Source organism: Sebastes umbrosus, chromosome 12, assembly GCF_015220745.1.
Source record: "Sebastes umbrosus isolate fSebUmb1 chromosome 12, fSebUmb1.pri, whole genome shotgun sequence".
Classification (NCBI taxonomy): Eukaryota; Metazoa; Chordata; class Actinopteri; order Perciformes; family Sebastidae; genus Sebastes; species Sebastes umbrosus.
The window spans coordinates 30,155,722-30,170,471 of NC_051280.1; the positions used below are offsets into that span (position 1 = coordinate 30,155,722).

The window sequence follows — 14,750 nt, forward strand, 5'->3', positions numbered from 1 at the left end:
AGATCGCCCATCCTGCTTTTAACTGGTATGTGGAAGATACATACAACCAGGTCATAATGCAGTTTGTACTGTATACAAAAGTCTACTTGATCTGCCTGAACATCCATCAGTATGTCGTACATATAATAACTAAAATCCACATTTATTAGGCCAATACATTTTCACAGAGAAAATGCTTGTTGGAGTTGTTGTGCAATGATGTGTGTAGCTACAATTCTATATTTTACATACAGGTTATAATTGTGACATAGATACAGTTTAAATAGTGAAATGCATTTTAATTATGTAATTGTAATGGCCATAGCTAAATGTGTACCTGTTGCAAACATGCTATATTACCCCAGTTAACTTAAATGTCACCAGTATCCTAAGATTTTGCTCCAATGTACTGATATATGCTGACGTTATAAAACAAAAGCCGAGGCACAGTATGAGATGCAGATTCATTTTATTCTACTGAACAACAGACATGCTTAGGGAGACATCAGGTGCCTCAGAAACAAGAATTCATTCCATGAGCTTCACTCCTCGTCGTGTCCTTTCTGAAATAAGAGGGAAAAAAACAAGTAAACAGTTATTATTGTTTGTTATTGTTGGTTATTTTTTTAAATGCATTATAATTTGTGAAGCAGTGGCACAATCAAAACCTTTAAATGTGGTAGATTCACTATCCTATATATTAGGGTGCGAAAAAAAATCCCATATTTCCCTATGTAACTCAATTTTTTTTTTTTCTTTTTAATGGTTTTGAAATTGATTTTATAATGCCAGAAATTGCTTCATTTGAGACTATGCAAAGGTAAAAGGAAGTTTCTCATAAACAGTACCTCAGTGTTTTCTCTGTAATCCCATTCTTCTGATGGGATGAAATATAATATACTGTACTTTATATTATATAATTCTATATTTTAATCATAATACCTCATCCAGATTGCAGCAGCATTAATGCTGTAATTACTGTAATCGTAATTGGGCCCAAAAAGGGCACATGCAGTGTGCCCAACACAAAAAAAGGATGACGATAACTGACAATCAATAACTGACCTTTGACCCCACATCACGACTCTTTGCGCGAAGCTTGTTGACCTGAGACTCGGCGATGTCGGCTCTCTCTTCGGCTTCATCAAGGTCATGTTGAATCTTGCGAAACTTGCCAAGATTATTGTTGGCCTGTTCCTCCTGTAGAACACACAACACAATAACCTCATCAGTGCCTCACATACAGTATATTTCTGCACTAATAACGTGGCTTATGTAATGAAACATACTTCTAAAGGCATGAAACCAGCTGACACCACTGGCAATTGTTTTTACTTACATTTCATACAAAATAAAAATCAAATTTTTTGTGTAAAATTGTTTAATAATCTTCATTGACAGGATGTTTGTACTGGACTGTGCAAATTATTATGTTATGAAGTCATTTCATTGAAGCTTGAAGTTATTTTTGTCCATATTACCCAGCTCTACCACATATCTTTCACTGTATTGAGCTGTAAATGAACCATGGTATTGAATATGCACACACATACTGTGGCTTGGACCGTTTTCATGCTTTGTATCCTACATTAGTTTCTCTAAAATACTAAGAGTACTTACAGCTTCCTCTGTAGTTCTCTTGTAGGATTTGACCTTTAGCTGCAACTTGTCTACCAGATCTTGCAGACGGGCAAGATTCTTACGATCCTCTTCTGTCTGAAAACAGAAAAGAACAAAAAATTGTAATTCTGACTGGAAATTACAATCTCAGTGTTCCACAATTTCGCAAATGAATTGAAACTTGCCTGATAGGTCAACTCTTTGATTCGTCTCTCATATTTTCGTATTCCCTTGACACAATCACTGGACTTTCTTTGTTCAGCCTCTACTTCACTTTCCAGTTCTCTGATCTGTTGAGGGAATTTTTTATATTTAATATTTTTGTGTAGGTGTTTCAGATGTTTAATATTGTTAGATTTTGATGATGTAGGGATTTCATTAGATTGTTCATTTGAAATAATTGACACTTACCCTGGCCTCGAGCTTTTGCACCTGCTTCTTGCCTCCCTTCAAGGCGATCTGTTCAGCTTCATCCAGACGGTGCTGCAGGTCTTTGATGGTTTGCTCCATATTCTTCTTCATACGCTCAAGGTGAGCGCTGGTGTCCTGCTCTTTCTTCAGCTCCTCTGCCATCATGGCAGCATCAGTAATGGCCTTCTTGGCCTTCTCTTCAGCATTTCGACACTCCTGCACTGCATCTTCTACTTCTGTCTGAAGCTGGGATGCATCGACTTCCAGCTTCTTCTTTTGGTTTAGCAAACTGGTGTTCTGTTTGAATGCAAAATCTGATTATAGAATTCTTCATTAAATTGACAATAGAAAAGACTTGTGCAATGACTGTATCTCACCTGTGAGTGCAGTAGCTGCACCCTTTCACTAACGTCCATCAGTTCTTGCTCAGCAAGTTTGCGAGCTCTCTCAGTTTGCTCCAGAGCAGCTCTGAGCTCCTCCACTTCAGCCTGAAGCAGGTTGCTGCGTCTCTCAACCATGGCATTGTTTTCCTTCAGTTCATCATTGGCTCGAAGAGCGTCATCAAGCTGGAGCTGAGCATCCTGGAAGATGAAATCCCAAAGAATTTCAGTTTGAGTTATTTGCGTGACAGCAATTGGATCATGTTTTTTTCTTCAGTTCATTCATACCTTCAGATGTGCATGAACAGCCTTGAGTTGTTTCTGAGCCTCCGCTGCCTGCCTGTTGGCCTGGCTTAGCTGGATCTCCATCTCATTGAGGTCTCCCTCCATCTTCTTCTTCAAACGGAGAGCCTCATTCCTGCTGCGAGTCTCGGCCTCGAGAGAGCTCTGAAGAGTATCCACCATTCGCTGTTGGTTTCTCTTTGCTTGCTCCATCTCTTCATCTTTCTCAGCTATTTTACGCTCCATCTCTGCCTTAATCTGGTTGAACTCGAGCTGGGCTCTGAGAATCTTCCCTTCCTCATGCTCCAGTGAGGCCTATCACAAAATATATAGAATGAAAATTAAATATGTGACAAGTTGTTACCCATTACCAAAAAATGTTGATGAGGTCCACCGTTAAAACATTCAACATACCTCTGCTTCCTCCAGGGCTGTTTGTATCTCAGACTTCTCTTGTTCCACCTGTTTTCGAATCTTCTCAAGCTCATGAATACTCTTTCCATTCTCACCAATTTGCTCAGTGAGGTCAGCTATTTCCTCTGAGAAACAAAATGTAAAATGAAGTTTGGTCATTAGAACAAATTCTGCCATAGAGGCGTAAGCTGGTGTTGCCCTTACCATGCAGGTTCTTGTTCTCTCTCTTCATGGTCTCCAGGTGTTCAAGAGATTCTTCGTAGGAGTTCTTCAGTTTGAAGAGCTCAGTGCTCAGAGACCTGGCTTCCTTCTGAGAGCTCTCCAGCTCCATTTGAGACTCTTCGTACTTCTGTTTCCATTCTGCCAAGACCTGAAATATGTATGTAAAGGTCAATGATACTCTAATTCTTCATCTAAAAGAGCAAAAGTACCATACTGTTTGTATTTTAAATTCAACCTTGTCAAAGTTTCTTTGCTTCTTGTCCAGAGCAGCAGCAGCAGCATTAGACCTCTCCACATCCACCATGAGATCTTCAATCTCATTCTGCAGCCTGTGTTTGGTCTTCTCCAGAGACGAACATTTAGCATTCACTGCTTCAACGGTCTCCTCAGCGTCCTGCAGACGCTGGGCCAGCTTCTTTCTGCATTATGATAGAATTTATTCAAGGTTAATTGCTTTCAAACTTTGCTGAGTTGTTCGGTGAAAATACATTTTACTCACTTAGCCTCCTCCAGTTCCTCGGTTCTCTGGATGGCATCAGTTTCGTACTTAGTTCTCCACTGAGCCACCTCCGAGTTCGCCTTTGACATGCCGCGCTGCAATTCAGCCTTGGCCTCCTGCTCCTCCTCATACTGCTCCCTGAGCAGGTCACAGTCATGACGAGCAGCCTGCACTGCATGGGCAAAAGCGTTCTTGGCCTGAAATGAAAGCATATATTAGTGCATCTTCATGTTCCACCATTTGTACCAAGTTCCCACTGGTATTTGGTTGCTACCTTGACTTCTTCCTCTAGTTGTCTTTTAAGGTCTTCAATTTGTTGAGTGTAGGACATTTTTCCTCTGGTTAGTTGAGACACCAGGGATTCCTTTTCCTCAAGCCGCCTTGCAAGTTCACCTAATTTTGATAGAAGAATAAAATGAGTACTTTATAATATCCCATCCTTCGTTCCTACTCTCACCTATGGTCATGAGGGCTGGGTTATGATCGAAAGAACTAGATCGCGGGTACGAGCGGCCAAAATGGTAGGAGGCCACAGGGAGAGTCAGAGTTGGTTAATGTGGGGTTTGGGGTCCCCTGCTGGAGCTGTTGCCCGACCCCGGATAAGCGGTTGGAAATGAGATGAGATAATATCCCAAACAAAACCAATTTAAATCAAATGCATACCATTCTCAGTTTGAAGCTTTGCTTTCTGCAATGAGAAGTCATTGATTGTGCGCTGTCCCTCTTCTGCCTTTGTTTTGTATTCATTCATCTGGTCTTCCAATGTTCTGCACATTTTCTCCAAATTATTCTGGAAACAAAAACAATAACAATGGCACATAACCTACTTCAAACGGAACTAACAAATTATAATGTTAATAAACCAATGAGTAGAAAAACGGAATACATAAAAGTATTTTACCTTAGACTTCACAATATGTTCCATATTGGAGACCACATCATCCAGCTCCAGTCTGAGCTCACTCTTCTCCTTCTCCAGTTTCTGCTTGACCCTCTGCAGGTTGTCGATCTGCTCTCCCAGATCAGCCACACTGTCGGCTTGTTTCTTCCTGAGTGTGGCAGCAGTGGCTTCATGCTGCAGAGTGGCCTCTTCGAGGTCTCTGCGGAGTTTCTGGAACTCAGCCTCCCTCTTCTTGTTCATCTCAATCTGGACGGATGTTGCTCCACCAGCTTCCTCCAGCCTCTCACTGATCTCCTCCAGCTCTCTGGCCAAGTCCGCTCTCTGCTTCTCCACCTTGGCTCGGGCAGCTCGCTCTGCCTCCAGCTCTTCCTCCAGCTCCTCAATGCGCGCCTAGACCAAAATGAAAGCAAACTCTTCAATGGAATTGTTTTGCTCTTATGACTAATTGTGTTCTAAAAATGTCCTATTCATGCACCAGCTTACCCAACTTTCTTTATCCTATTTAAATTATTACCTGTAACTCCTTCAATTTTTTCTGGAGCTGGGCACTCATTGCCTGTTCGTCCTCAATTTTGCCAGTGAGTTGGCTGATTTCAAAATCTTTCCTGTGGATACAAATTTAATTAAATTTACCAGCTGACACATAGTTTAAAATCTATTTGTGTTTTACAAGTGCTCTTTTCATATTACTTTTTCAGCTTCTCTTCGATTTGCTGCTTGTCATTTTCCAGGTCCATGACACTCTCGAGAGCCAACTTTAGGTCTCCCTCAAGCTTCCGCCTTATTCTCTCAAGGTCCATACGCACTTTCTTCTCTTGCTCTAGAGACCCTTCAAGCTGTGGGCCGTAATACATAATTTCTTATTCATTATTTCATGTTACATACAAATCCACCTGATCTTGTCAATTCTTACATCGTCCACTTGCTGCTCCAGCTTAGCCTTGGCCTTGGTCAGAGTGTTGACTTTGTCTTCTTCACTCTGCAGATCATCCAGTGTTTGCTGGTGAGCTTCCTGTAAGGCTTTCTTTTCCTTGGTCAACTTGGCAATGATTTCATCCTGAGCAGCCATCTCTTCGACCAGGTTCTTCACCTACGGCCAGAGGACATTTTTATCAAGGACTTAAACACAAATGTTAATTGGAACACAGAATAGTTTCACAGTAATTAGTGTTAGTGGTACCTTGTTCTCAGTGGCGTGCTTCTCTTTCTCCACTTTAGCCAGAGTTAACTCTAAGTCATCAATGTCTTTCTTCAGCTCGGAGCACTCATCCTCCAGCTTCCTCTTCTTAGCAGTCAGTTCAGCATTCATCTCCTCCTCATCCTCCAGCCTCTCAGTCACTTCTTTGATTTTTGCCTCCAGCTGAATCTTGCTCTTGATCAGCCCCTCGCATCTTTCTTCAGCATCACCCAGATTATCCTGCTCCTGTTATTATTTAAAAAAGGCACAGCGTTAGACACCGTCAGACTTGATTTTAATATTATTTGTGATGCTGACAGGTTTTAAACGTACGGATTGAACTTGGAGCTGCAGGTCGTTCTTCTCTTGGAGAAGAGAGACCATTTTCTCTTCAAGTTCCTTCTTGCGGGCCTCAGATTTTGCGTAAGCCTCTTTTAGTTTGGCAAACTCTTCCTTCATGTTGGCCATCTCCTTCTCATTCTCTGCTGATTTCAACAGAGGTTTGATCTTGAAGTACATCTTCATCCAGGGCCAATTCTTGACCCCCATGAAGGCACGGATGTTCCACTGGATCACAAGTAGTGAATCCCTGTGGATAATAGATCATTGTCTTTATAGCTGTTTCTAGCAGGGAAAATCCAAGGTTGTTCTTTCTTTTTTTTTTAAATTCGGTATGATGGTTGACAGTGTGGTCTAGTTGTGCCTTTTGGGGGTTGGAAGTAGAGGGTACCCAAAATTTTGGCCAAAAACAGATTTTTTTTTCCGACTTCAATTTTGTCTCCGAAAAAAAACAAAAAAACCTTTGGCCCTACTTAGTAGGGGTCAAGCAGTGAGCGGGGGTATATGTGAGCCATGCTCACTTTTGCTTTGTTTCAATGGAAGTACTGTTTGGCTTGTGTATGTAAGGCAGAATATTTTTGAGGTACTGCTTTTTGTCAAAAGGATATTGTTCATGGCTTCAGTTTGAAAGGTTTTTCGTGGAATTTTTCCCTTATTGAATTAGGGGTCGAAGGATCGAGGGCGTTGTATTCTGTACAGATTGTAAAGCCCCTTGAGGCAAACTTTTGACGAGTGATATTGGGATATATATGAATATGAAACTGACCTGACTTGACTAACAGAGTTTGGCCATGCTGTGAACAGTTACCTGCGTTCAACAATCTTCTGGAATTCAATTCTTGCCAGAAGACCTCGTGCCCGGGATTGGATGCCAGTGATGATTATTGCTAGTCGGTCGTCTCGCATCTCCTCTAGCAGACCCAGCAGTCCAGCTTTGAAGAACACCTTTTTTTATAGGGCCAAATTAGATATAGCAAGTAGTAACATATCCGTTATGCAAAATGCATTTTCTAAATATACTACTGACCTTGGTGTGTCCCAGTCTGTACTGGCTGTGGTCAATATCCAGAGAACCCAACAGTTTCTCGGCAGCCTTCTTGTTGTCGATGAACTGTCCCTCAGGAATGGCATTAGGGTTCAAAATACGGTATCTTCAAATCCAACAAATACAAATTTTACATGTTGTGAAAATATATTAAAAACATCACAACAATTCCAACACGACAATCATTGGTAGTTTTAAATATGGGTTTGTCCATCTCATGCAAACCTCTGTTTGAAATCTCCATAGAGGATCCTGTTGGGGAAGCCCTTTCTGCAGATCCTGATGCCTTCCAGTACACCGTTACAGCGCAGCTGGTGCATCACCAGAGGGTTCTCCATGGCCCCGGGAGTCTTGGTCTCATTGGGGATGAGGCAGCGTACAAAGTGAGGGTGAGTAGACCTCAAGTTGGTCATCAGCTTGTTCAGGTTCTCCTGCAAGTGTTTTTTTAACATGTAACTTTTAATACATTTGTGTTTTCATTGTGTTTGACACAATTACTTTAAAACGATTGTATTGTAAATTGAAATATGTGCCCAAATTATTTAATTTGTTATGTTATCAGAGCTCAGAAAGTAATTGTGTCATAGTCTTGGGATGTGTACACAGTACTGCTTTACTACTACTGCTAAATTATTAGCCTGAAGAAGTTTTCTGTCTTGGTTAGTTTAGACCCTCTTTTCATCTTTGCTGATTTACAATAGTATTGCACCTACATATGTGCATAATTACACTTCTTCTAGCTTAGGCCTATAACCACTATTTGAAAAATGTGAATGAAAAAAAAAACATGAATCTCTTACCCTGTGCAAAGCTGATACAGTTTGGAAGGATGAACCTTTCTTCTTGCTACCTTTGCCCTTCCCACCAGAATCTGCAAATTAAAATAAAAGAATTAAAATCATTCTGTCAAAATTTACCGGATAGAAAACTGTACAAAAATTGTACAGTAATTGAATCTATACCAATATGTAAGAATAGATAAAATCTTAAGGGTTCTCGCTGTGACAAATGCAGTACATTCAATTGATTCCTACCTGTATCTGATCCCGCATAATTTGCAAAGAGGACGGATAACAGCTTGAGACTAGACTTCTGGTAGAGCCCAACCACGGTCTCATTCAGGGGATCCTTGTTCTTCACCAGCCAGTTGTTGATATTATAATCAACAGTTCCAGCATAGTGAACCAGGGAGAAATGGGCCTCTGGTCTTCCTTTGATAATTCTGGGCTTCTGGAAGTTGGCGGATTTCCCCAGATGGTTGTCATAGAGCTTAGCTTTAAAGGTGGCATCAGAGGCTTTGGGGAACATGCACTCCTCTTCAAGGATGGACATGATACCCATGGGCTGAGGAGAGTATAACGTAGAAAGTAAGATAGATTTTCTAATTTTTGGCAAGACAGGCAAAATAAGTACATTTTAGGCTTCAGGAAAGAACATACTGGAATAACTCTGGGGTCATGCAACTATTTTTGCTGTTTTGCCTAAATAAACTCACCTTTTCAATCAGGTCAATGCAGGCCTGCAAGTCCATTCCAAAATCTATGAAAGTCCATTCAATGCCCTCTTTCTTGTACTCTTCCTGCTCCAGCACAAACATGTGGTGGTTGAAGAACTGTTGCAGTTTTTCATTGGTGAAGTTGATGCACAGCTGCTCAAAGGTGTTGAACTGTAATAACATGGATAGTAAGCAGAAATGAACTCCAGCGTGAAAATGTTAATCAAACATTAAACGTTACTAATGTTTATTATCTTTGGATTCCATTCCCAACTCACATCGAAGATCTCAAACCCAGCAATGTCCAGTACGCCGATGAAGTACTGGCGGGGCTGCTTGGTGTCCAGGGATTGGTTGATTCTTATCACCATCCACAGAAACATCTTCTCATACACTGATTTAGACAGTGCACTAGTAGCATAGTACACCTTAAGGGAACAAATAATCAGTAATATGTTTAAAATTTAATTTATTATTAAATCAAAAGGTTCCCTTCAAGTCATTACCTGATTGACATTTTGTCCCTTGGTGACCCACTCGTTTCCTACTTTGACTCTTGGGTGACAGAGACCCTTGATGAGGTCGGCGGAGTTCAGGCCCATCAGATATGCAATTTTGTCAGCAACTGAGAAAGTAGGGAGATACATAAGTCTCTGCCTCTTTAACGTGACACTGGGCATGCTCTTTCAGCTCCTCTTTCTCTTTAAGGTTCTTTGACACACAAATGTGGTCAAACATGTCAAGGTTGATACTCTCCCTATTCCAAGGGATTCTTTTTTACATCACAAGCTAGCTTAGTGCAGCTTTAAAGTAACTTCAGATTGAGTTGGTGTAGTGGCTCAGCACGGTCTTCCAACTGTCCTCACAATGTTACTCTCATGCATTTGCATTTGTTTAAGTCTTTAGTCTCAATGCAACAAAAGCAAAATGACAGGAAAAAAACCCTCAATACTGAAAGCAAAAAAGGATTGCTTCTTGACTATTATTTTGTCTACCCAATTTTATCAATGAGGGTAGGCTAAGTAACAGAAACATCTTTCTGTACAATGTAATAAAGTTCAACAGTACCACCAACTACATTCTCCAGAATTACCATAAAGTTGAATCAACACCTCTCTTAAACCGTTTCAACAAAAACTTTCATTGTAATCTTCATAAAGGTAGGATTTATTGCAAGAGTGTTGTATTAGACTGCATTAGTTTGAGCTAAGTGTACCTAATAAACTCGAGTGTGTCTGTAAAAGCATAGACAACGGAAAAGTTTTATTTCATCAAATTATTGTGTCAAGAACTGTTAAGAATGCTGGATATATGCTGCCCCAAATCTATAATAATAATGAAAGTAGAGTGGTGCGGTATGAGTCCTAAAACCCGGAAATGAGTTAGCATTTTAGCACTTCCAGTTCTTTCGTCTGGAAGTTGATGGGTTTTTTGAATGGGTTTTTAGTTAGATACCTGAAATAAGGGCTGTGGTTAACACAAGCTGAAGAGATTTTTTTGCTCTACAATATAAATACGTCAGTAAATACCCCACTTTTGAATTTTGAAGCTTTTACATGTCTTAAAAAGGCGGTTGCTAACAAGTGGCTCAATGAGACTACAATACGTCCTCACGCCGACTCGTCCGCCTTTACAGGCTCGTTGTGTATACTCAGGCGACCGCCTGAGTTCGTTTATAGCCTAACGTTAGCTTTTTACTTCTGGCGATGCATTCACACTTCAAAAATCATAAAAGTGGTGTCAAGATTATCTTGCCGGACAAAACGTTTAAGTATCAAAAGTTTGTTTGCCACAGAGCTTATTTTCTGCAATAGTCCAAAACCCAATGGAAGAATCCCTTTGGGTTTTTGTCGAGGGAACCTGGGTGATTCTAACTTCCGGGTTGGCCTACAAAACTACGTGATCCCCGCACCACTCTATACTCATCTACATTATGACAAATCTCTCTCACCTTCAGTGCCATCAGCCTCCGCCTGCTCCTCTCGCTGCTTCTGCTTAAACTTAATGTTACCAAAGTGCATGATGGAACCAGTCAGCTTGTAAATACTGTTCTTCTCTTCTTGAGTAAAGCCCAGCACATCAAAGGCTTCCTGAATGAAATTAAAAAAAAATTATAATAATTCTGGTAATTTCTTATTTTGTTCAAAATTGATGTTTGATTAAGAAATGTTGCGCTGTTGTGAATCAAAAATTCAGCTCACATCAGTGGCCATCAGCTCGTCAGCATCATTGATAGAGGCTACTGTTGTCTCTCCTTGGGAGATGAAGGCGTAGTCATAGGGGTTGTTGGTGATGAGCATCATGTCTAAAGAAATATATTAAAAAAATAGAAAATAGTTATTTATGATACAATGCGTGATACATTATAGTACTAACCATACATCACATGTATATTGTACACTTACCCAGAAGTTCAGGCTTCTTCTGAGACAAGACCTGGTAGAAAATGTGGTAGTCCCTCTCAGCTTTGAGCTGATAGGTCACACGAGACTTTTCCAGAAGGTCTGTCAGAGGTATAATATATTACGTTATGTTATTGTGTTCCAGTATAAAATAATTTGCTGTTGGTGTAGGTTTAGCTTTAATTACTGGCATCATACCACTCCTTGATGCAATAATACAAATTCAACAGGTTAGTACACAAATAACACATTTTCTAAAACAAAATCCCACAATTTAATGTGGTCAAACATTATCTAATTACTTTTTATACATTTTTTTTGGTTCGGTGGTTACAGCAATAAGCTCCTTGGTTCAGATTTGCATCTGCATGTTCCCCCTTTATCATTGTGGCTTTCTTGGATCGTACTGATGTCCTATATGGAGATTAGGCAACTGGAGACTCCACATTGCCTATAGGTTTGAGTGCGAGTGTAAATTTGTGTGTTCCTACAGCATGTGTGTTAGCCCCTTTGATAGACTGGAATCCTGTCCATGGTGTACCCTGCCTCTCGCATGCAGGCATTGGCTCCAGCACCATGCATCCCTGCAAAGAATAGGTGCCCTAGAAAACCGATGTATGGATGGATTTAGTCTCACTTACAAGTCTCGATGTCGGCAGAGGCCAGCTTTCCCCGGTTGTCAAAATGAATTCTGATGAATTTGCCCTAAGAGGAAAAGAAGTATATGTCTAATATGAAACATTTGCCACGTCAGTGATAATCAAGTAGCCTCACTGCAGTCACACAGACACTTACAAATCTGGAGGAGTTGTCATTCCTGATGGTCTTGGCATTCCCAAAGGCCTCCAAAGCAGGGTTAGCCTGAATGATTTGATCCTCCAGGGTACCCTGATTTTGTCAAATAAAGATACAAACTTCAGGTGTACTGCCAAATTTGGAAAAGCTTTTTGACTTACTAACTTACTTAAACTTTCCGACTTACCATTGACTTACCATTTTAGTTGTATCATGTTAAGAAATAAGTATGTAATACAAACCTTCTTCTCAGCAGCTTGATCTTTCTTCAAACTCGGGGAAGCAGCGATGCTGGCAAAGTACTGAATGACACGCTTGGTGTTGACAGTCTTTCCAGCACCGGATTCTCCGCTGAGTGGAAGAGAGACAGAACGTTTTAGTCCGAGACCCTATGACCTTTAACTACTGAAGAGATTTTTTTTGGCTGTGTGACTTACGTGATAAGGATAGACTGGTTTTCTCTGTCTGTCAGCAAGACAGATTTTCAAATTATTAGTAATAAATGGACATCAGAGGTGAATATTTAAAGAAATTGAAGGTTAAAATAGATTATTTACCTGACAGCATGTACTGGTAGCCATTGTCAGAGATGGAGAAGATATGAGGAGGAGCTTCAGTCCTCTTCTTTCCTCTATAGGCACCAACCACCTCTTGGTTGTAGACTGGCAGTGCCTTGTAGGGGTTGACAGTCACACAGAAGAGCCCAGAGTAGGTCTGTCATAGTAAGAGAGGGAAGGACGATCAGATGCTGAGACGTTTTATTAACGGAAACGAACGGGAAAAGAAAGTTTCAGATTAGGCAATTTTCTTACGTAAATCATCCATGCTGCATAACGCTCTTTGAGGTTAAACAGCACAGCGGGCTCATGGAGGAAGGTGAACATCGCCATGTCTTCAATTTTATCAAACTTTGGCGGGTTCTGAGGGTGCACATCACACTCCTTCACCGTCACAGTCTGCAGAAAGCGATAACAGTGTTAACAAAGGTCAAGACTTGTAATAGTATACATTTGAACTGAATGTGATATGATGTACATACCTTTCCAAATTCAGTCTGAACAGTGACTGTGTCACCGTCACGACTAGTTACGGAAGCCTTGACATACTCGACCACAGGGTCAGGAACGAAGCACTCCTTCTTCATGTCAAATTGACGAGTTTGGGCTTCTAGACGCTCCTTATCTGACTTCCTAAGAAAAGAAGCAGCGGCCCCGAACTCTGCCATGAGGAGGTCGCCCATCTTTCAACCTTTTAAGAATAAAACATCTTTGTCATTTTCTTTGCACACACATGTATGACCCTTTGATCATTCACATAAGATCCAAGGAAGACGAGACAATCGACATAGTTAAAAAATGTATTCAACATGCCTGGAAAATGTACAAATGTACAACAGCAATATTTACAATCATTGGACCTCGTGCAAGGACACACTCGTACGAGCCCATAGTACAAAAAAAAGTAAGAGAAAGTTAAGACAAGAATATGAAAATGTTCCTGAGATTCAGCAAAAGCCCCTAACTTTAGATAACTGTATAAATGACCCGCGTTAACATGATAATTGCCACCTGTGCGTTGATGAGCATGCGTTCATGAGAATTTTAAATTAGCTTAATTAACAGCTCAATGATACCATATAAGGCTACCCGTCCTGCCCCATTCCAATCGGCTATATCAGCACAGCAACACGCTCTCAAGGGCCTGACGCACCAAGGCATCCAAAAGAAGTAGCAAAGTCAGCCATGACCGCCTGGTTACGTTTCCTGTTGACTTTATTATATATAGAGACAAATTAACCTTCAATTAGTGCATCATTTAAGTCGTTTTTGCAGTTTGAGATGTTCATATTAACATTGTTATACAATGGCATCAATGGCCAATTACAATGAATGATAATATTGTTAGGCTATATGAATACATTTAGATTTATAATGTAATTCAAATTGCAGAGTCAAACAGGATAATGTCAACATAATTATGAAGTGTAATTAATATATGATTTTCAAACTCAAAATTGCTTCAAAGTAATGAAATATCCGATACATTAGTGAAAAACATAGGTTTGGATAAAATCAGACTAATAGCACATGACTCTTACGACAGGTCTGGAACACACAAATTGTGTTTCGTGTCTATGAGGAAATTCAAAATACGAGAAAGTTGGTAAGTTTTCTTAAATCACTCATACAAGCCACTTAAGAACGAATGTGTTCGTACGAGTGGTTCTTTCACGAGGCCTATTGTCTTGGTAACATACCTGTATTATTTCAAACCTTTTATGGACTTGGACTTATATAGCGCTTTTCTAGTCTTCCGACCACTCAAAGCGCTTTACACTACATGTCAGCATTCACCCATTCACACACTGATATCAGAGGCTGCTAAGGTGCCAACTTTGCCCATCAGGATATAATCTAAATACTCATTCACACACCGATGGCTATGCCTTCGGGAGCAATTTGGGGTTAAGTGTCTTGCTCAAGGACACATCGACATGTGACCCGGAGCAGCCGGGGATCGAACCACCGACCTTCCGATTGGTGGACAACCTGCTCTACCCTCTGAGCCACAGCCGCCCTTTATCTTTTACATTTTTTCTTTTAATACATGGCTGCACCTCTAACATTAGAGTTATAGAGTCATACAGAGGTCTTTTACATGTGGGATAATTATATACAATAACCCCGAAATGGCAGAATCAGAAAAGGCATTAATTTGTTGCTGACATATGAAAGTAACAACAGATAATAAGAAAAATCAGGTTAACTGTTGTACTCCATAATAAAAAA

The 14,750-nt window shown here is 40.4% G+C and overlaps 1 protein-coding gene across 1 annotated transcript; it reads right to left on the reverse strand.

Moving 5' to 3' along the window:
* Positions 1–431: 431 nt before the first annotated feature.
* LOC119498229 (myosin-7) lies at positions 432–13,201 on the reverse strand. The gene is made up of 37 exons (XM_037786875.1): positions 13,001–13,201; positions 12,774–12,917; positions 12,519–12,675; positions 12,399–12,426; positions 12,204–12,312; positions 11,962–12,054; positions 11,808–11,871; positions 11,170–11,268; positions 10,966–11,069; positions 10,716–10,854; positions 9,271–9,389; positions 9,043–9,192; positions 8,765–8,935; positions 8,304–8,613; positions 8,070–8,140; positions 7,495–7,700; positions 7,252–7,375; positions 7,033–7,169; positions 6,219–6,474; positions 5,889–6,131; positions 5,622–5,798; positions 5,399–5,544; positions 5,223–5,313; positions 4,709–5,098; positions 4,471–4,597; positions 4,082–4,200; positions 3,808–4,004; positions 3,544–3,727; positions 3,291–3,456; positions 3,087–3,211; positions 2,679–2,987; positions 2,388–2,591; positions 2,011–2,307; positions 1,785–1,889; positions 1,600–1,695; positions 1,045–1,179; positions 432–542 (listed from the first exon to the last, which is right to left on the reverse strand). Exons 1-37 carry the CDS (start codon positions 13,199–13,201, stop codon positions 522–524), a joined length of 5,814 nt encoding a protein of 1,937 aa, XP_037642803.1. The 3' UTR covers positions 432–521.
* Positions 13,202–14,750: the final 1,549 nt, after the last annotated feature.

Bases quoted from the DNA above. Each gene is read 5' to 3' on its own strand.
- LOC119498229 (XM_037786875.1), bottom strand. From the start codon at position 13,201: ATGGGCGACCTCCTCATGGCAGAGTTCGGGGCCGCTGCTTCTTTTCTT. The intron at 6,132-6,218 runs GTACGTTTAAAA...AAATAATAACAG, and splicing joins TGCAGCTCCAAGTTCAATCC to GAGCAGGATAATCTGGGTGA. The intron at 3,728-3,807 runs GTGAGTAAAATG...ATCATAATGCAG, and splicing joins GAGGAACTGGAGGAGGCTAA to AAAGAAGCTGGCCCAGCGTC.